The sequence below is a fragment of the Perca fluviatilis genome, chromosome 21 (genome assembly GCF_010015445.1).
Source record: "Perca fluviatilis chromosome 21, GENO_Pfluv_1.0, whole genome shotgun sequence".
NCBI classification, from domain to species: Eukaryota; Metazoa; Chordata; class Actinopteri; order Perciformes; family Percidae; genus Perca; species Perca fluviatilis.
In genome coordinates, this window is record NC_053132.1 from 5,107,449 (window position 1) to 5,129,116 (window position 21,668).

The window sequence follows — 21,668 nt, forward strand, 5'->3', positions numbered from 1 at the left end:
TTTTTTCTGCTTTTTTCAATAGGGTTAGGTTGTGCTTTTTATTTGAATTTTTTGTCACTTTTGTCGCCCTAGTGTTGCCTTCCTTCTTTCTACGGTGTTTTTTTTCGAAGTTTTTATTGCTATTCTTTCTATCGTCTTTTTTTTTTTTTAGGTTTTGTCGTTTTTTCGCCTTTTCTCATCGTCATTTAAATATTTTCCAGGTACAAGGCTGTTGTTTAGTAAATCTATCACTGACATCGCTGTGCTGTTCCTCTTTATAGAGACTTTTCTTTTCTACCAAAAATTATTCGCACATGGCTTAAAAAAAACTGTTCAAATGGGGAACATTATTGTGAAAAGCTTGAGAACCTCTGTAGTAGACGATGGTTACACAACAGCGCAGGGCAGATAATTAGACTGCTTTAATGACATGAGGAATAACAGACGGAGCCGAACGCCGAGTGTCTGTTTGGTTACCTTGATCACCACAGAGGAGCGAGGAGAAGCCGCTCTTTTCGGTACCTCGGCGCAGACAAACACGTCATTAATTCACCGGTTGTGACCTTTTTAGTGTGAAAGTAACCCTAATGAGCTCAAATGCTCAAAATACATGTGCACAGAGGAGGTGTGTGTCTCGGTGCTGCGTTTCCATGGAGAAAGACTTCAACATGTTCAGCCAATAGCTGTGTTTACATGATTGTTGGACTTGTATAATTGTTCAAAGGCTCGAAACGACACGTTCAAAAAAAAAAAAAAAATCTCATAACCCTTTCTTTTTATTCGGCTCAAACATCCACTTGGACTCAAGGATGAACTGATTAGATTTAGGTGGTCATAACACAATAATTCCTACTCGATAAGATCAAAGTTTATTGTCTGTTTTATACAGTCTATGGTTCACACAGAAAATCTTTTATTTTTTCTTGCGCCAACAATCAACAGATAACATTAAAAACAAAAAAAATCAACAAACATCTGACACGCTTTCCGTCACACACACACCACGTCCAAATATATATATATATATATATATATATATATATATATATATATATATATATATATATGTGTATATATATATATACATATATATATATATATATGTATGTATGAGATGATATGATTGCAGTCCCATAATGATTCACAGATCACATTTGTGTGTGGGTGTGTGTTGAGTGGAGGTGGGGGTTGCAGTCCTACTTGAAAGGGAGTTATGGGGGACAAATTTCAAATATAAAATGATGAAGTAATGACATTTTGAATCCCAAAGGTCAACTTAACTGTTACATCATGTTATAAAGTAAAAGCACATTTCTGGTCATGCCTCAACGCCACAGCTCAGGAACAGAAGGTCGGGCGCTACGCTGAAGCCACTGGCGATTGTTTAGATCTTCTGTGCTGTCTAGTTGAAGAAGCATCTATATTTTGCCAAAGAAAATGCACTTAATACCTTTTTATTAAATACCTTCAAAGTCTCCACTACATATTATTACGTGAGTCTGGACAGACATGGATGTAAACTGCAACTTGACTGGTTGGCGGAGGCGTACAACCGTGAGGCAGTAATTCTAGTTTGAAATCTGAAAAAGTGTCTTTTGTCAACCTCTCGAAGCCTGAAGTGTACGTCCTCTACAGCACAGCCGTCATTATGGGATATCCTGTGATAGGAAGCCACTCGACACACTGGCCCAATCCCAAAGTCCGGACTCACAGACTCACGGACTTTGGTGCGCGTTCTCGCGAAATTCGTAAGGGCTTAGGGTTGTCCCGATGTGGAATTTGAAAGGGCGTGAGGGTTTGAGTACACACTTACCGAGCCCTTTCCGTGAGTCTGCATCGATGCAGACTTCACCAAAGGGAATTACCCACAGTTCAAAGCGTTGTGACGTTCACCGCGGAGACTGTAGGGAAATCCGGAAATTACGAAGGTAAACAACAGCACGACACACGACCCCGGAACGGACCAACCTGTTGTCCAGCTTGTAAAACAAGAGTTTGGAATCAGGTAGCCGTCTCCTGGGCCTCGGCCATGTGGAAAGCAACAAGCTTAAAATGAAAATTCCCAAACCGGCAAGTGTCAGCAACATCTTTGTTATTAAACATCGCCAAGGTAACGTGATCTCGTGAAGTGCTGTCCCGATCCCATTTCTACCTATCTGAGCCCATGTGGCCTCACACACTCACTCACTTAGTACCTGAGATCAATTAAGTCTGTGAGTCCTTAGTCCTCAGGGCTCACTTTGGGATTGGGCCAGTGTGACCTGTAGGAAGGGTCTCAGAAAGGATTAACTGTAATGTGTTTGAAGTTAATGACATTCAATTCAATTTTATTTATAGTATCAAATCATAACACGAGTTATCTCAAGACACTTTACAGATAGAGTAGGTCTAGACCACACTCTATAATTTACAAAGTCCCAACAATTACAGTAATTCCCTCAAGAGATGTAGCGTGGCCCAGCAGAGCATGGATGGGAGAGAGAGAAGAGTTAACCCTCATGTTGTCCTCGGGACAAATTTGACCCGTTTTCAAAGTTTCTACATCAGAACATTTGGGTTTCTTTCAACCAAATTGCCCAGAAGAATAACTAGCATTGACTGTTGGGTGTTTTAGTCAATTTTACAGTATTATTCTGACTAAATTTTGACAGTCTGTGATTATCCATAAACAAAAATAAGATATAATTTCATACAGGCTAAATTAGGTTTATTGACCATACTGCAAATTCCAAAATGAGTGTAAAAATAGTGGTAATAAGTTGGTGGTAGTGGGGGCAAAAAAAAATTAGGAAAATGCTACAAAACTGTTGAAAAGAGCCAAAAACGTTTAAAATAAATATGTGACAAAAACATCAAAAGTGTTAATGTTCAATTTTGACATGGGAGGACAACACAAGGGTTAAGTAATTTGATGGATTTATTATTTCAACAACTCTTACGATAAAAGTGTATCTGATGTTACAGCAACGTCAACTGTTGTCAATGTTGTGAGTTGTTACAGTTGCCACTGACAATAAATTATCATGCAGCATGTTTCATCAACAGTCAAAATAACTGAGATAACACTGAGGCTTGTTGAGGTATCATGTACGAGATGCTGAATTAGCAACACAACACACAAATATTCAGATATGTGATTGAAAAGCTGTATGGCAACAGCTGGTTGCATAACGCTCAGGTTTCAGTCAACACCAGCCCCACCACCACACTGACTGTAGTGAGTCATTCCTTCTGCAAACTCTTACTCTGTTACACTTTTTTGGGTGACACCGATGACTTAAATCTGGCACATTTTCTTTGGATTTAAACACTTTATTTTAAACTAGTATTTTTTTTTTTTCCTTCTCGATTTTGTTGCATTTTGTTAATATCTAATTTATATTTCACTTCCCTCGCCATACTTTTTCTTTGTCTTTCGGTAAAGCTTGTTGTATCTTGTTTTTTATTTGTGCTTAATTTATTAGTAATATTGAACTTTAATCGTACAAGTCACTGAACACAAAAAGAGGTCAAATCCATTTATTTTGTGTCTAAAAATAAAAGGTTAGTAACTAACTAGCAGAGCCCTGTCTTGTGGGTCTTGCCCTTTTTAAGCTGTGTGATTTCCAGGAAAGGTACTTGAGAATCTGGCCAACCGTAAAAGTCAGGCTCTGAGTATCGGTTGAATCACCGTTGCTACGTTGTGGTGTTTAGAGAGGTGTCCACATGCTGACTACATGTTTGTTTCTGGCACAAAGAGAACGGATTCGACACAAATCGAGGTGTCTGAGGACTTGCTAATTGTCCCATTAGAGTTACATCTAAAATGGATCCAAACAGTGCCTGAATCGGTCCAAAAAAGGTGCCAGTACCCTAATTCAGCAGTTCAATTCAATTTTATTTATAGTATCAAATCATAACAGTTATCTCGAGACACTTTACAGATAGAGTAGGTCTAGAGCACACTCTACAATTTACAAAGACCCAACAATTACAGTAATTCCCTCAAGAGCAAGCATTATCAGTGGCGAGGAAAAACTCCCTTTTAGGAAGAAACCTCGGCAGACCCAGGCTCTTGGTAGGCGGTGTCTGACGGGGCCGGTTGCATGACTGATCATTGCATGTGCCTTGGATATATTTATATTTATACGTATATCTTGTAGATGTGACCCAGAACAGTCGACGATTCGATCTAAGGAGCTTGATTCGACAACCAATCCCACGGTGTCTGTAACCGTGGTTATGAAACAAAGGACCATTCCATTCGGGCTGTGTGAGGGAGCTGCATGTTTTGATTTTACAAAGAATTGCTTGTTTTTTTCCCCAATGAATCATGATATATGGCCTAATTTAGTATGAATATTAGCCTCTAAATAATACTGTTAATAACCGAAGTAAGGGTACTGCGTTGCGGCTGATGAGATCACAAGCGTTGTCTCGAGTGGCTGCGATTTCTGCCGGGGGCCGCGGCACTGCCGGAACACAGCGCAGACCCACCTGGTGGGATTTAGGGGTCGGCCTTTCGCATGGTCTTCACCGTGTCTAATACAGCGTTCATCACTTTCTTCTGCAATCGCCGATCAATAATTCTGTGCAGGCAGCGTCTCTGTTGATTTGCCACTGTTGTCTTTCCTTACAGACAATTCTAGATGTTTTGAAGTCCGGTTAGATTAATACTTTTGGGACATTATGTCATCTAAAACAGAGATCTTCAACAGGGGGTCCTCTGCAGGGGGGCCGCCAAATTATTATTTTTTTTTTAAATGTTTTTTTGTTCAAAAATTTAAATATCAAGAAAACATTTGGTTTACACAACATTGATGAGACGCTTACTAAATAAGGTAGCCACTGAGGTAGCCATCTACAGACACAGTCAGGCTAAAGCATACACTGTGCCTTCCACATGTATTTTAACATTAAAACATGATCAGGGTGTCCCCCAGAAAACTTGGTAGGCCCAGTGGCAAGTGTTTTTTTTTTTTTTGACGGGGGCCCGTCTGGGGCCAGTAACAGACTGACGGCAGCATTAATGTAGAGCCAAATAGTTTCTGTGACAACCGAAACATGGACAGAATCGCGAAAAATTGAGAATTTAAAAAAGACAGATTCCATAGGGCTCTACATTAAGTCAGTGCTAAAAGCTAACTGGAGATTTGAAAACATGACTACGTCTAAGTTTCCAAAAGAGCCGCCCCACTGTAACTAGTTTAAAAAACACGTCTTATAAATACATTCAAAAATGTTTCCCCAGAGGCTTAGGCTTGGTGGGGGGCAACTTAGGCTCGGTGGGCCACCAGGCTCGCAATGCACTCAGGGAAACCCTGATGATGTATACATAATGTATGAATATTCATCCATCCGTTTTCAGCCATCAGGCCAAATTTAATATGCAACTACATATGGATACAATCTCTCTTTAAGCTATGAGGTCCTTGGACTAAGAAACGTTGAAGACCCCTGATCTAAAGAGAGGGTCGTAGCTCATGATGTTCAGTCGGCTCATCCTCTTCTACACCAGGTCCGGTTGGAGGCCGCGGTCTTCAGTTGGACATCTCCATGCTGCTGACCGTGTTCACCGCCTGGACGACGTGCACCTTGTTGACCTCCCTCCTCTTCAGCGAGCAGCTGAACACCTTCCTGAAGCCTTTGCGGAAGTGCTTGGAGACGAGCGCGTAGACGATGGGGTTGAGGCAGGAGTTGGTGTAGGCCACCAGGTGGGACAGGATGCGGAGGACGTAGGTGGCGTGGTTGAGCGGGAAGCGTCCGAACCACATGCAGAGGATGACCAGGTGATGGGGGAGCCAGCAGAGGCAGAAGAGAGCGGCGACGACGATGATCATCTTGGTGACTTTCCGCTTGGACCGCCTCGACTCGGACATGTCCTTCACGGGGTCCACGCTGGTCCACAGGTATCGGATGGTGCGAGCATAGGTGAGGCCAAGAACCAGCACGGGGAGGAGGTAGCCAAAGATGAAGGTGCACACGTCCATTATGAGGCGTGGTTTGGACTCCCAGCCAGGAATACACACCACAGTACCAGCGAGGTCGATCTGTGAGTAGTAGCTGAGATACGGTGCCGAGAAAACCAAGGCCAAGGCCCAGACCAGGCAGATGGAGGCCAGGGCATTCTTTGGTGTTCTCATCTCTCTGGAGCGGAGCGGGTAGCAAATGGCCAAATACCTGTAAGAGCAAAGGGAAGAGATCCAGATGTTGATTCCTGACAGGAGTGAATCTGTCTAGTTTGTGGTGTTGATTATACACAGTATATGTATTTCAATCAATCACCATGTCATTTAAACATTTGAAATCAGTCCCTCATTTCGTTTTCCAAACACATATTCACAAACCTTTCGTCAGTCTCACGGACGCGGCTGGTTGGGGACTACGGTATGCTTTTCTGTTGGCGTCTGTAAGACGGCCTTTTGGCCTCGCCATCTCCGTACTTTACATTCTGTGACACCATATTTCTCGGCTGCTTGGCAGTTGGTTGACTACTCTGCTGCGTTTATCACCATCATCTTAAAGTTAGCATCAAAACTTCTAAAAGGTAACCTGTTCCAAAGTATGGGGTCAGCGTTGTCAGTTGCTTGGTTGACGCAATGACCTGTTGTGCTCGCAAACCATTAAAATCTCAGCCAAATACGCCGGGGCCAGTTTATTAATGACCTTCTTATCCAGACATCGAAGTGATGAGCACAAGTTGCATTTTTACAATAAATCCTTTAAATGTATAATATGTAGGAGAAATCGCTTTTGGTAACACAGCCTTTAAAGGTGGCTTCTCCTCTCCGCCTAAGAGCCAGAGAGAGAGAGAGAGAGCAGCGGTGGTCGAACTAGAGTGAATGAAGAGAGGGAGCGCCAAACAAAGCAGTGAGTTAGAGGAATAAAACACTATTTTCTGATTGTTTCACAGCAGTTACGTTCTAAAGTGCCAAAAAAAAAAAAAAACACACACCTCCGCGGGAAGATGCCATATTGCCGGATTTTTGTGAATGCAGCTCTTCATCCTGTCTGTTTTTTCTAATCAATGTTTTATTGAAAATACACAAAAATTGACACCATATGCATTGCCCCTTTTTTTTCAGCCCCCCGCTCCCCACAACACACATACAGTGTAAATAATTCCAAAACTAAGACCGTGATGGTTAAACTTGTGCGTCGTTATGAGACGCTGAAGGGCTGAAGGGCTGCACACCCTGCATGATGTTATTAGCTGGGGGTTACACACCCACCTGGGACCCAACAGCTCTTTGTTGACGCCCATAAACGTCCTGCACCCATTAAAATAAGAAGAAAAGAGAGAATCGAGGCAGAGGGCAGCGTCTCTGCAGATACAAACATCATCACACACTTTCTAGTAGGCTGTAAGTGATGATTGAGAAAGATAGCTTTTGTATGAGTCTTTACATTGTTTTCTATTTAAATTCTGCATATTATACCTCTCGTGTGAAGTGAGGACAAAAACAGGAAACTTTTACTCATTTTTTAATTATATCTTAATATATTTATTTTAGCCTATATAATATCTATCTATCTATCTGTCTGTCTGTCTGTCTGTCTACATATATATTTATCTATCTAAAATCCTGACGACGCCCCTGTCAACTTACTGACAATTCCATAAAATATTAGTTCATACTTAAAGTATTTCCTATCTCCACTCACAATATATAACCTGGCGTTTTGCTCTTGCTCGTGCAGCTTGTGTAGAATTCTGAACTTTCTGAAATGTAGTGGACCCACCTGTCCAGGGAAACAGCTGTCAGGGTGAAGATGCTCGCGTACATGGTGAGGAAAATGATGAAGTGCACGACTTTACAGACCGCCGGACCGAACACCCACTCATCCAGGGTGTAGATGGTGGCCTGGAAGGGCACGCAGAACACAATGAAACCCAGATCTGCTACTCCGAGGTTGAGGATGAACATGTTGGTGGTTTTGGTGTTCATCTGTCCGTTGCGGAGCAGAACCGCGAGGACCAGAGAGTTCCCCACGGTGCCGACCAGGAAAATGACCGAAAAGCCCAAAGAAATGACCACCGACTCCGCTTTCCAGGAGGAGAAATTCACCGAGGAGAGATTCATATTTAGGTTATATTCATTCATAATCCACGCGGGCAGATATCTCTCTAACAGCGCTATACAGGCACGGCTCGTGGAGACGCGCGCTTCGTTTGCGCGCCCCGTTTCTCTATCCAGACGCAGCGCAGCAGGCTTTAGATCTGGACCGTTCATCTCTTCCCACCCAAGGGTACTTGGATCCCAGGGGGTACTTCTGCTGTTGCCAGGGGTTACTTAGAAAGATTGTGGAGCAGCTCCCCTATTTGAAAAAAAAAAAAAAAAAAAATATATATATATATATATATATATATATATATATATATATATATATATTATGTCATCTAACTGTGATGTATATTCATCTACACATTGACGTGATTATTTCCTGTAGTATGCTGCGCGGATGATGTCACTTTTTCAAGCTCCTGAAGGTTTATTTTTTATTTATTTTTTTAGGCAATTCTCCTTCACATTTCTCTTGCAAATGAAATTTTATATCAGAGATCTTCAATAGGGGGTCCGAGACCCCTAGGGGGTCCTCAGAGTAACTGAAGGGGGTCCACCAAATTATTGTTCTTTTCTTTGAAAATTTTATTTCAAAAATTAAAATGTCTTCACATTCAATTCAATTCAAATAACTTTATTTGACCCGAGGTCGGGGCAATTAATGAACATGAATCAGCCATATTATTAGCTAATATAAATCAGCCTATTTGTGGGGGGAAATGATAGGCTTACTTGCCCACATATGTAAGGTAGACACAGATCCAGTTCATCCTAAGTATTCACTGTGCCACATGTGTGTTTAACATGAAAATATGATTTATAAAATGATGCCAACAATTATTTTAATAGCTTAGTATTCTATGCACTAAAAAGGTATGTATAAAGGCTTTAGGCCGCCCTACAAGGTATTGTAGGATCAGTTTATTATGCAACTTCATTATATACAATATATGTAGTAGTCCCTGCTTAAAAAAAACATTGAAGACCCCTTTTATATACTGTATCAGTTCGGAGTGGCTCGTATGTATCCTATACCATCAGCTGGCTTTGACTGCTGCGAGTTGATTCTGGAAGAAGTGACGAGATCTCGGGAGAACAACGCGACATGAAGCAGGCCTTAGTTCTAAAGGTTTTACAGGTTTAATGAGACACACCAGGGTTTCTACCAATCCCTCCGTTTACTCCGATGACAGAGTCGAAAGATAGAGTGGCTCCAGATGAAAGGAGGATTGGTTCGAGGTGGCTTCACACACACAGAGACATTCTCAGAAAGAAAACACATTATATACACATTGATGAGAGAAGAGGCTTTCTTCAGAGTGGTATGTAACAGGTTCACAACAGCATCCTTTTTAGTTTTCTTATAAATGTACTGTATGTATAAAAATAATAATAAAATGAATCGAAAAAAGATAGACAGTAGCCTACTGTAGGAGGCTTTCCCAACCTCTGTCTCTCGACTTAACAAAGCTAACTGATACATGGCTTTAACAGAGGATCACTGAGGAGTAACTCTGCTTGCAAATGTTGCCAAATGCGTCAAATTCAGTAATGACAATTGTTGTCAATCACATTGTTTATCGATTACACTTGCAGCGGTGTCTGATCTGTTTTAAGACGCCTGTTGTTTTTGACTGAATCATTTCAATGCTCTGACTCAGTTTGACACACAGTCACACACTCAGGGCTGAGACATGTTGTCTTTCAAACTACTTCTTCTGCTGCTACTGACCCCTGAGATGTAACCTCTAGACCAGTGGTTCTCAAATGGGGGTATGTGTTTTTCAGTTCCAAGGCTGTAGTTACTTCTACTGTCTTTTTTTTTTTCTTCTCCAAATTTGTCTTTTATCAAAGTTTTTGTCGCTTGTTTTTGAAGTTTGTCACCTTTTTTTGAAGGTTTTGTCATTTATTTTAACCTATTCTTGCCTTTCTTCCTTACTTTTTTCTACTGTTTTTTTTCTTCTCTTTTTTCTCTTTATTCAAAGTTTTTCTTTCTGCTTTTTTCAAAGTTTTTGTCACTTTTTTCGAAGTTTGTTGCAATTTATTTATTTTTTGTCGTCCTAGCCTTCTTTCTACTGTTTTTTTTTTTCGAAGTTTTTATTACTATTTTTGACATATTCTTGCATTACTTCCTTCCTTCTTTCTACCATGTTTTTCCAAGATTTTGTCTTTTTTTTTACAGTTTTTGTCTCTTTTTTTCAACAGCATTTAAATATTTTCCAGGTCCAAGGCTGTTGTTTAGTAAATCTATCGCTGACATCGCTGTATTCTTCCTCTTTATAGAGACTTTTTTTCTACCAAAAATGATTAGTGCTGGTTAGGGGGTACATGGCTTAAAGAAACAATTCAAAAGGGGTACATTATTGAAAAAGTTTGAGAACCTCTGCACTAGATGACTTGTGATCTAGAAGCTACACTGAATTAACCTTTAACCAGTTATTCAGTCAGTTAATTGGCTTTAACTTAGTTTGATGTTTTTATACAGTAAAAAATACGGCCTCTTATTGTATAATGTGTGTTTGTATGATTATGGGAAATTAGTATAAATTACACAATATTTATATAATATACCAATATATAAAAATAACCCAGTTTATGGGTAATATTTAACCCAGCAGTAGAGTTACTTTCAATCACTAGGTTGGGTTAAATAAAATAACCCAGCATTTGGGTTGAACTGGGTTAGTTTTAGGTTAGTTTGTAGGTTATTTTTAACATGTTAAAAAAAAAAAAATATATATATATATATATATATATATATATATATATATATATATATATATATATATATATATATATACATACATACATGCATACACACACACACACATTTACACAGAAATAAGAAGTTAGAACATAATAGGTGTATTTGAATACTTAAATTATTGTTGTTTTTAGGGTTGCCTTTTGACTTCCAGACTGCAGCAAATCGATCCAAATGAGCCAGCAGTTTGTTTTCAGTCAGCTGTTGACCCTTCAGACAGGGGCGTAGCACAAAATTCTGGGTCCTGTAGAAAGGCATTTTCTATGGGCCCCTCCCCGCATGCAGAGCTATTTATTCTAGCCTCTTTTTGGGCCCTTTTCACATGAGGGCCCTGGGTACTCAGTCCCATTCCCCCCCATACATCAGGAGGCTAAAGGAGACTTTTAGCGTCAATAACAACGCCAAAGGCACGTGACCAAGCGTCCGTATTTTACGCGGTGGGCGTGAGTATGTGTTGGGAAGAGTTCAGTCTGCCCCCCTGTGGTCACACTGAACCACTGCAGGGTTACCGGAAATCTCTCACTGTGTCCATGCTGAGCAGTGGTGGAAGAAGTGTTCAAGTCAAGAGCTTTATTGTCAATTTCTTCACATATACTAGACATGCAGAGGAATCGAAAGTTTGTTTCTCACCATCCTAGGTGGAGAAGAAAAGAGGGATAGAGAGAGGGGGTAGAGAGGAGAGAGAGTTCAGTGTCCTGACAGCTTGGTGGATAAAGCTGTTTTCTAGTCTGGTGGAGCGGGCACTGAGGCTTCTACAGTAGATCTCCTCCCAGAGGGCAGGAGGCTGAAAAGACGTGCGGGATGGCTGTCGTCGCTCACAATCATGGTCACTTTTCGGGTGAGGCGGGGTGTTTTGTATCCTTTACTTCAGTAATAGTACTAATACCACACTGTAAAAATACTCTGTTACATGTAAAAGTCCTGCATTGCAAATGTTGCTTAAGTAAAAGTATGTAAGTATCGTCAGGAAAATGTACTCAAAGTATTAAAAGTAAAAGGGCTCAATGCAGGAAAATCCTCCCGTTGTAGAAAGAGTAAAGCATCCAACCAGTTGTGTGTTTAATGGTCTAATCATCTCAGCTGGACTTGTAGGCCGTTATATTGTCGGCTAGTTTACTTTAAAATAAAACATCAGATTTTACAAACTACATGTATTTAGCGTGCAGAAATCTTAACGTGTAAAGTAACTAGTAACTAAAGCTGTAACAGATGAATGTAGTGGAGTAAAAAGTACAACATTTCTCTCTGAAATGTAGCGGAGTAGAAGTAGAAAAGTGGCATGAAAAGAAAAGACTCAAGTAAAGTACAAGTACCTCAACATTTGGACTTAAGTACAGTACTTGAGTAAATGTTCTTAGTTACATTCTACCACTGATGCTGAGCAATGCTGGATTTTATTGCAGTATATTTACATATGACTTCATTTAGATGTCTAGTCTGTTTATATGAACTTCGTCTGTTTTGTAATGAAACCGTTTGTGTTTATATTCCTTTAGTCTATTTTATTCCCAATTTTGTGAATAGAGCTCCAACTATAGCGATTATTTTCATTTTTTCTGGATTAATCACTATTTTCTGATATTTTACTGACAAAAATTGAGACCTTTTCTAATCGCTTGTCCGACCAATGTTCAAAGACTCAAAAATATTCTGTTAATACATGTGGCAGTAATTTGCCATTTACAGAATAGAAGAGATTGCATGTGCAAAAACTGCTTTTTCTTCTCACTTGCATCTGTTTCATGTGGATAACCTTAGTTATAACAACTTTTTAAGCTGCTAATAAAATACCAAACACCTTATTCTTCTTTGGACTGAACATATCAGGGAAAAAAAATACAAAGTACTCAAGTGTGTTGGAATTTCCCTTTCCTTGACAAAACATTTTTCATTGTCAGTGGAATAATCGTTTGCAGGATGACCTCTTTCTACAGTCCTCAAAAACACTGTGCAACACAGAGAAAGAGGGTTGGCTCTGTGGGAAAACGTTGCCTCGCCTCCCCTTTCAAAATACACACATACATACTAAAGTCCATTTGTTGCACCCCCCTCCCCCAACATCCTCTCTTATACAACACAATAATCGGGTTTGGAGTTGGAATTCTCTTCCATACAGACGCTTGGCTTCACTTCTCCAGAGCAGGCTCAAAGTGCATTTTTCCGCCTTTTTTTATAGATTTAAAGGTAGGTTATAACACTTCCTTTTTTCTACAATACATTAGCAACTCAGTTAAATGCCTACACAGCATTACTGAAAAGAAGAGACTCCAACTGCAGGACTCAAAGAATGTGGCTGATCTGTAGACGACAGTGTTACATTCCTCTTTTAACTTTCTTAACAGACATGCAGAAAAGAAATTGGACACTTGAGGGCATTTTTCTTATGCATGCAAAGTTTATATAGCCTGTTAGCAAGTCTCTGCTTAATGCAGATGATGATATTAGAAACCATACCAACAGCAGGCATTAGCCAGCCATATGCATTCCTCTGGACTTTGGTCTGTTAAAGCAACATTTCAGGGTTAATCTTTATAGCCGGCACTGTGGCCCACATGCTAATTTCCCTCCGTTTTTTATCTGTAAACCCTATAGTCACAGGTCTAACATCATCTAGATGTGGGGTTTGGAAGTGCAACAAAATAATTTGCTGGCAGCATGACATAGTAATTTATATTTGAAGTGATGTGTTTTCCAAGTATTGAAAAGTTCAAACAAAAATGTAATGCATTTCGTCACTTTTTATGTAGTTTTGGTGTCGTTTTCATTGTGGAAAACGATTCGTCAGTGACAATTTTCCGTCATGTTTTTGTTGTTTTTTAGGATTGTCGGAGGGAGCAAATTTAATAGAGATTTTGTTATTTTTTTAACCTTTATTTATTCAGGGAAGGTTCACTGAGAGGCAGCCTCTCTTTTGCAGGAACGCCCTGATCACATTCACACAGTTACACATTCCTACCTGGAAGCTGCCCAGTACAACCACAGTCTGATCTGCTGGCCACTGAGCAGCTCCACTGGAACAGTTGGAGGTTAAGGGCCTTGCTCAGGGGCACCTCAGTGGTGGTAATGAGGGAGGTGCAAGCGCTGCTCCTAAACTTTCCCCACCCAGATGATTCTGTCGGTCTGGGGATTGAATCGACGACTTCCCGGTCACAAGCTCACATCTCTAACCTTTCGGCCACTACTGCCCCAATATAGATAATTACAGGTTGATATAAAGACTCATCAGAAATTTGCGATTAGTCACATTAAACTTGTATATTTGTTGTTTCCCTCAGGGTTAATCCATGGGGAGCCTCCCAGGTGTTTCCCTTCTGCTTCTGGTGGCGAGTGTTTCCCTACGGTCGAGCCCCGGTGTCGACGCTGGAAAGATCCTGGTGTTCCCGGTGGATGGTAGCCACTGGGTCAACATGAACCTGCTGATCCAGAGCCTCCACGCCAGGGGCCATGAGGTCACTGTGGTCCGCACAGCCACTAGCTGGTACGTCAAAGAAAGCGCACCACACTACCGCTCCATCACTGTCACCTTACCGGAAGCCATCAGCATAGAGGAGGAGGACTTCTTTGTAACCTTCCTGGCCAAGATGCTGGAGATTCAGAAAGAAGGGGCGTCTCTTCTTGGCTTCGTGAAGTTCTACTGGGAAATGCTTCCTTCGCTGTCAATGATTCACCAACAAGCCAGCCTGTTGGGGGTCAAAATATTAGAGAACAAGACTCTAATGCAGAGTCTTCGTGACACTCAGTTTGACATGGTTCTTCTGGACCCGGGGTTGCCTGTAGGGGTTCTGGTGGCTCACGAACTTAAGCTGCCAACTGTTTTTAACGTGAGATGGATCACCAGTGGAGAAGGCCATTTTGTGGTGGCTCCATCCCCAACATCCTACGTTCCAACTTCAGGAAACGCCGTGTCGGATAAGATGAACTTTGGGCAACGAGTCAAGAACACGCTACATTATTTTTTCAACACAATCATTGACAAGTTTTTAGTATGCCCTCACTATGATCGACTGGTCGAAAGGTACTTTGGTCCAGATGTGAACTTCTATCACCTTCTGCAAGGAGCAGACATCTGGCTCATGAGGGTGGACTTTGTCTTTGAATTCCCTAGACCCACCATGCCAAACATCGTCTACATCGGTGGTTTTCAGTGTAAGCCTTCTGAGCCTTTATCATCGGAGCTGGAGGAGTTTGTTCAAAGTTCAGGAGAGCACGGAGTCATCCTGATGTCTCTTGGCACGCTCGTCAAAGGCCTACCTGTAGAAATTACTTCTGAAATCGCAGCGGCCTTTGCCCACCTTCCTCAAAAAGTCATATGGAGGCATGTCGGGGAGCGCCCCAACAATTTGGGCAACAACACCCTCCTGGTGAAATGGATGCCCCAAAACGACCTCTTGGGTCACCCAAAGGTCAAAGCCTTCGTGGCTCACGGTGGCACCAACGGGATCTACGAGTCCATCTTCCACGGAGTGCCGATAGTAGGCATGCCCCTTCTGTTTGACCAGTTTGAGAACTGTTTGAGATTGGAGGCGCGAGGAGCCGCTAAGGTGATGGATGCGACCAAACTCACTCGTCAGAACTTCCTGGAAACTTTACAAGAAGTTATCCACAATCCCTCCTACAGAAACAACATGAAGCGACTCTCTTCTCTCCACCTGGATAAACCAATGCATCCTCTGGAAACGGCCATTTTCTGGATTGAGTTTGTTATAAGGCACAAAGGAGCTGCACATTTACGCACTGAGTCTTATAAGATGTCCTGGTACGCTTATTATTCTGTGGATGTTGTATGCTTTTTGATAGCAATCTTGTTGATGCTGACAGCCATTGTAGTCGGATCAATACGATTCCTTTGCATTCGATTGTGCAGGAGAAAAAAAACCAAGAAGGAATAGTAACTGACTTGTCACCTCAGATTAGTGCACCTTTAAATGAACAAATGATCTTAAAGGATAGGGCTGGTGTTCTATATTCTTAGCTAGGGATGTAACGATACACTCAACTCACGATTTGATACCATTCATGATTTTAAGGTCATTTTTAAGGTTACGATTTTCTCAGGAGTTTTTGAACAGAATGAGCTGCAGACAAATGACTGAAACATATTACTTTATCAGTCAAACAAGTGAAATTTAAAGTAGATTACACCCTAGGCTTTTTAAGATTTGCATTGCGATTCATTTTTTATGTCAATGTTCATGATATGGTTGTAATCTTTACAGATCTATACCGATGCTCAACTGACTCATGATGCATTGTCACATCCCTACTCTTAGCCATAATAGAGCTGTTGCTCTAGGGAGGGCAATTTCGGTCTGTCGGACCCCCACCTTGGTCCAGACGGAAAATAAAAAAACTATTGGGTTGCCATAAACATTTTGTTAAGACAATCATGAATCTATGAGATTTTGTTTTTTAGTGAAATGTCTTGATAACTTTTTGATGCATTGCCATTTTTATTTGGTACAAATATTTATGGTGCCCAGAGGATGTTTCCTAATAATTGTGCCGATCCTGTGACTTTTCATTAAGCATCACCTTGAGATTTGGTGTCATTTGTGGTTTTGATTGAAATGTCTCAACAACTATCGGTTGGATTGTCATGAAATTTTGTCCAGACGTTCATGATCCCATCACGATGAATAACAAAAACTTTGATAAACTTTTATCTTCATCTCTTATCTTAATATCTTAATTAGCGCCCTATACTTTGGTTTATGATCAAATACCTACAAAACTAATGACATTCCCAACAGCCTCGGCTGTAATTTCTATTAAGTGCAAACAAAATGTTAACATGCTAAATTAAGATGGTGAACATGGTAAACATTACTTGTTTAACATCAGCATGTTAGCATTGTGATTGTAAGCATGTAGAATTGTATCTTGCACACATTGTATTCGACAAATGAAATTGATAGATTGATGTTAGCATGCTGATGTTAAAATGAACTAGTCATCAAAGACGCACACTCAAAGAATTCAAATGTAACTAAGCTCAAGATACTTGATTTTCCTCTGGGATATATGTGTAAATGTTTTAAAGAGCAAGATGTGAAACATACAAAACATCTGTACGCTTTTCACTATTGTATACATCGACTGCAGAAAAGTAGGCCGATATGTTGATTTATTTTCAGCAGACAACTGTGCGCCTGCACTTACTTCAACTCTTTAGCAGTAAAACGGTGACACTATTAGTTGTTTATTCATTTTCTTACTCATAGCAAGCCAATCTAAAATATAATAAGATGTAGAAATTGCACTTAAGTGCCTTATTTCATGTGTGTTTGTTTCTATAAGGATCAACAATTCTTAATGAATGCTGCAACTTTGTGTTGTGTTTTATTACTTGAAGAAATAAAAAATGCAGTCGGTTATACCTATTGAAATTTATACATAATAAAATAAAAAGTAAGAAAATATATTTGGCAGATACTGTTTTTATTTCTTTCAAAAGAGCAATGAAAAATACTGTTTAATTTTGAAAGAAAACATGTACACTATCACCACTCAGATTTGAATACATAGCAAATCACAGAGCAATGCATTCATGTTCAGGTTTGTATGATATCATATGAAAACTTTGGCACTTTTGGTATAATATCCTATGAAATAAAAGCGACCATTAGCCGGTCACATTAAATTTAGCTCTCTTCAAAGTTAAATTTAGCTGAGAAATGGTGTGACTGTGAGCCAGGTACAGAGCACCGCGGGGTTACGGTCGTTTCAGCGTTGCAGTTAATTTCAGCCGACAAAAGTGAGTGCATGGGTGACGACAGTTAAGTTTAGACACTAAAACGACTAGTTAAGATTAGAAAAAAGATTGTGGTTTGGGTTAAAACACCAGTCCCCTTAAGTAGGATTGGGCAACGTGAACCGGTTTCAACTTGGAATCGTTTCAAAAATGATGATCCCAATGAAATCATTTTCTTATTGAAATTTTGTGGAAAATTTGGTTTCGAAACCAATGATTGGGACCATATTTAACTCGCGCAAGTTTTGGTTTCCGTAGTGACCACCGTACAGTACTTCCAGGCGCTTGTTGTGTTGCAGCCATGGAGCACAGTAAGCAGTGGGGCTTTATTTTACGTTGAAGAAGCCCGGTAAAACTTAATGTAAACCCTTTTATCTGTGAAATAAGCATGTGACCCCCTTCAACTCCACCCTTCAAAGATTCGGAATTGAGAATCGCCAAAAACCGGATGCAAAAGGAAGAATCGGAATTGGAATCCAAATTGTTAAAATCAAAACAATGCCCAACCCTAGCCTTTTAGAAGTACTCCAGGGACACAAACACGCGCTTCCTGGGTGAAAGTCTTAAGCTTTTCCCAGGGACACAAACTCTGCTCCCCTCACAGGAAAGCCCTGTGTTTTATAACTCACTCCATCCACCCCGGTCTCATCCCTACGCAGTCCTACGCACTCTTATACAGCTGCAATCAATGTGGTGCTGACAGGAATAAATACGTGCAAAACGCACATATTACACTGTTACTTTTCGGAGCTATATGTATATATGTTCATGAGAACAGCCTGCACAGACATAGTCCTATAGTCTCCTGTTATATTTACAATGTGAAAATGTTCTTGGGGCATCTAAACATTCTTTTCACAGATCCATCTGTAAGCTGTCTTACAGGAACCATCCATCCAGGACTTGAGTGCGTTTTCACTGGTGTCTATGTGTGCACAGTCTTCTCCCAGAGGGTCGTCCACTTTCCAGTCGTCAGGCTCCATCCCCAGTCCCGCTCTGCTCAGCCAGAACCTGCAGTAAGAGATGTGTTACATCATCCTCACACTAGTAACAATGTCCCTTTAGTGCAAACATCCTTCAGACAGTGACACAGAATGGTAGAGCTGCAAAGCGTATTCCATTAATTAATTAGTTGTCAACTATTACATTAATCGCCAACTATTTTGATAATAGACTGATCGGTTTGAGTTGAGTTAAGCCGGTTAAAACCTGTAATTTACTTTTGTGTTACTTAACAGTCTTAGAAATATATAATTCTTAGTTTGTGCAATTCAAACCTTCACATTTTAATAGTTTTAATAGTTTCTCAACAAAAAAAACTTGAAAGTTTAGTTCTTGAAGTTTCAGACCCAAAGCTCAAAACTGCATTATACTTTGTACTTAAGTTACCTTGAAGTGTTTTCACACATTCAGATTTCTTTGTTTTAGCAACATACCATGCAGCACAAATAATAATAATAAAAAAATCCCTTTTATAGTGGAAAATGTTGGGTTTTTAGTGAATTTGGACAGGATGATGTAGGACAGGAAAGGAGTATGAAATAAAAAAGAGTATGACTCTTACTCATTTGCAAATATATAAGATAATCTGTTTATATATGAACATATGTTATTTTAACTAAACAGATTTATTCTGTAGTTAGAAAAACAGTTCAATCAAACAATCCAAATGTAGATATGGAGAAATGTTGTCGTGAGCTTGACAGTGATTTAAATAAAAAGCATTACTTCATATTTATTTGTGGTATACACATGTAGTTGACATGTAGTAGTCGTTGAAACAGTGAAATCAAATCAGCGTGAAAAGTATTTCTGCCTGAAGTGTTGTTACGGTCAGGGGCATGACACAAAATTCTGGGCCCTGTAGAAATCATTCTCTATGGACCCCTCCCTGCACCCACAGCTATCCATTTGGGGTCAGCCCAATGTTCCCACAGCCCAATGTTCCCACAGCCCAATGGTCCCACAGCCCTATGGTCCCACAGCCCAATGGTCCCACAGCCCAATGGTCCCACAGCCCAATGGTCCCACAGCCCTATGTTCCCACATTTCTAAGATTATTCTTAAAATTAGGCCCTATGTTAGGGTTAGGGTTACATTCCATCTCTAGTCCATTGCTACTGGATAATAGGTTGGGTGTAATTGGCTACCAAATTGGGAGAAAGGGGGATCAAATCTGATACAAATTTATGAAAAAGGAAATGTGGGAACATAGGGCCTAATTTTGGAAAAAAAATCTTGGAAGTGTGGGAACATAGGGCCTAATTTTCAGTGAAAAAAAATTCTTAAAAATGTGGGAACATAAGCACGCTCCCATTCATTCTAGCATCTTTTTGGGCCCTCCTCACATGAGGGCCCTTTGTACTCCGTTCCCTTTTCCACCCCCAGTCCGACACCTCTAGTCACGGTGTCCCTCCGGTGCTTTGACTTACTGAAGATCTGAGTTGAGCGGGCTGCCGTCCACCCAGCTCCATTCCCCCTCCTCCTCTGCGTCTGTCAGGCCGATCCACAGCCGGCTGCTGCTCGCCTCCACAGCCCGGCTGCTCTCAAAAACAAACCTCTAGAAACAGAAAAGATGGTTCAAATCACACCATGCCTGGACAACCCTGTTCTCACTCCCAACTTGTAAAATACGGACGCCTGGACAGCGGCTCTCAGCGTCAGAACCGATGCAAAAATCTCCCTTCAGCGTCTGTATGGAACGCACCGGGCAGAGCAGCGGCGCGACCACGGCGCTGTGAGATGACGTAGTATTAAGAGCGACAACGGTAGCGAGTAGTATGAAAGGCCAAAATGCCGCGTAAGGAGGCAGGTTGGGGTGGTGATGGATGGGTCAAACAACCCAGGACTTTCACCCCAGAGACCGGTGTCCCGTTCTTGTCCCTGAAATGAACATTTTGTAAACCCAGCCACCATCTTTCCCTAAACCTAACTGTCCCGTTCTTGTGCCGCATGTCAGTCAGTACGTCCTGTCCCAGAGCGCCAAAAGTGACGTCAATAGTCCCGACACTAAAGGAAACTTATAGCGTGAAGAACAAACGCCAAAGGCACGTGACCAAGTCCGAATTTTAAGCAATGGGACAGATTAATGAGAATGTGTTGGCCTGGAAACAGTTTTAAACAGTTTTTTTGTTATTTTTTCTTTATTTAGAACAGCTGAAGAGAGACAGGAAAGAGGGGGATGACATGCAGCAAAGGGCATCGGGCAGCTGGCAAGGACTGAGCCTACGCAGGGCGCACGCTCTACCAGGTGAGCTAATGGCCGCCCCGGAAACTGATCTATGAATTGTTGCACGTTCTCTTGTTTTTTGTCCTCTACCTGTTCTGGTTGACTGTTGACGACGAGCAGGTCGCCCCCCCGCGTCTGGCACCAGGCTCTGCTGGAGCTCCAGGTCAGCTGCTGAGAGGAGAAGTAGTAGCACTTGGTCTCAAACTGATGCCAGCTGTCGGGACACTTTTTGCATATTCGTTCTGTAGGGGACAAGAAATAAACATTTTTTATTTACCTATATACCTTTTTATTTGTGTGCTGCCTTTCTTTTCTTTTGATTTCTTTTGATTTGCTTTTTTAAAGGATTAGTCCAGTTTTATTCTATATTTCTCCTCCTCTCAACAGATCCCATGAAGATACCATCAATGAATGTATCTACTAGTGCAACAAGTATTGTGCGTATCACAGCCTGACATACTGTATCTTCTGCCTCTGTGCCATAGAGCTCCATTGTTGTCCAAAAACTACAATAAGCCACAGACTGTATAAAAGAAGTGGAGATGGACCGTTGTGAAGCCTCTAGTTTGACATTTTGGCCGTCGCCATCTTGGTTTTGGAGCCAGAAGTGACCATATTTGGACGAGAAGGTGGATCTGACTGAGAACCTGAGGAAACCGAAGTGGTAGCAACTTGTCAATCACAAGGTAGTATTGCTTTGTTGTTACTTTGCTAGTCCACATAGCATTCGGGGATGGGAGGAAAACGTGCTCTGGTTTATTGGCATTTCTATAAACCAATCACAATCGTTTTGGGGCGGCGCTAAGCACCGGAGAAAAGCAGCGGTGCCGCTGCAAAATAGCCTCTGGAAGGAACTTGTTTTGGTGGAACATGTGTACGTTTAAAAGTTGTTTTAGTTGT

At 41.0% G+C, this 21,668-nt stretch overlaps 3 protein-coding genes across 3 annotated transcripts; 1 reads left to right on the plus strand and 2 right to left on the minus strand.

Annotated features, from left to right (window-relative positions):
- Positions 1-5,498: 5,498 nt before the first annotated feature.
- On the minus strand, positions 5,499-8,063 carry LOC120550715 (galanin receptor 2a). The gene is made up of 2 exons (XM_039787466.1): positions 7,702-8,063; positions 5,499-6,138 (listed from the first exon to the last, which is right to left on the minus strand). The coding sequence occupies exons 1-2, from the start codon at positions 8,061-8,063 to the stop codon at positions 5,499-5,501; spliced, it is 1,002 nt and encodes a 333-aa protein (XP_039643400.1).
- A 4,577-nt stretch (positions 8,064-12,640) lies between these two features.
- Positions 12,641-16,156, plus strand: LOC120551710 (UDP-glucuronosyltransferase 1-2-like). The gene is made up of 2 exons (XM_039789233.1): positions 12,641-12,972; positions 14,064-16,156. Exon 2 carries the CDS (start codon positions 14,073-14,075, stop codon positions 15,675-15,677), a length of 1,605 nt encoding a protein of 534 aa, XP_039645167.1. The 5' UTR covers positions 12,641-12,972; positions 14,064-14,072; the 3' UTR covers positions 15,678-16,156.
- A 2,225-nt stretch (positions 16,157-18,381) lies between these two features.
- LOC120551597 (C-type lectin domain family 4 member E-like) lies at positions 18,382-21,261 on the minus strand. Its single transcript, XM_039789084.1, has 4 exons — positions 21,249-21,261; positions 20,859-21,010; positions 19,972-20,099; positions 18,382-18,550 (listed from the first exon to the last, which is right to left on the minus strand). Exons 1-4 carry the CDS (start codon positions 21,259-21,261, stop codon positions 18,382-18,384), a joined length of 462 nt encoding a protein of 153 aa, XP_039645018.1.
- Between the last annotated feature and the right edge of the window lie 407 nt (positions 21,262-21,668).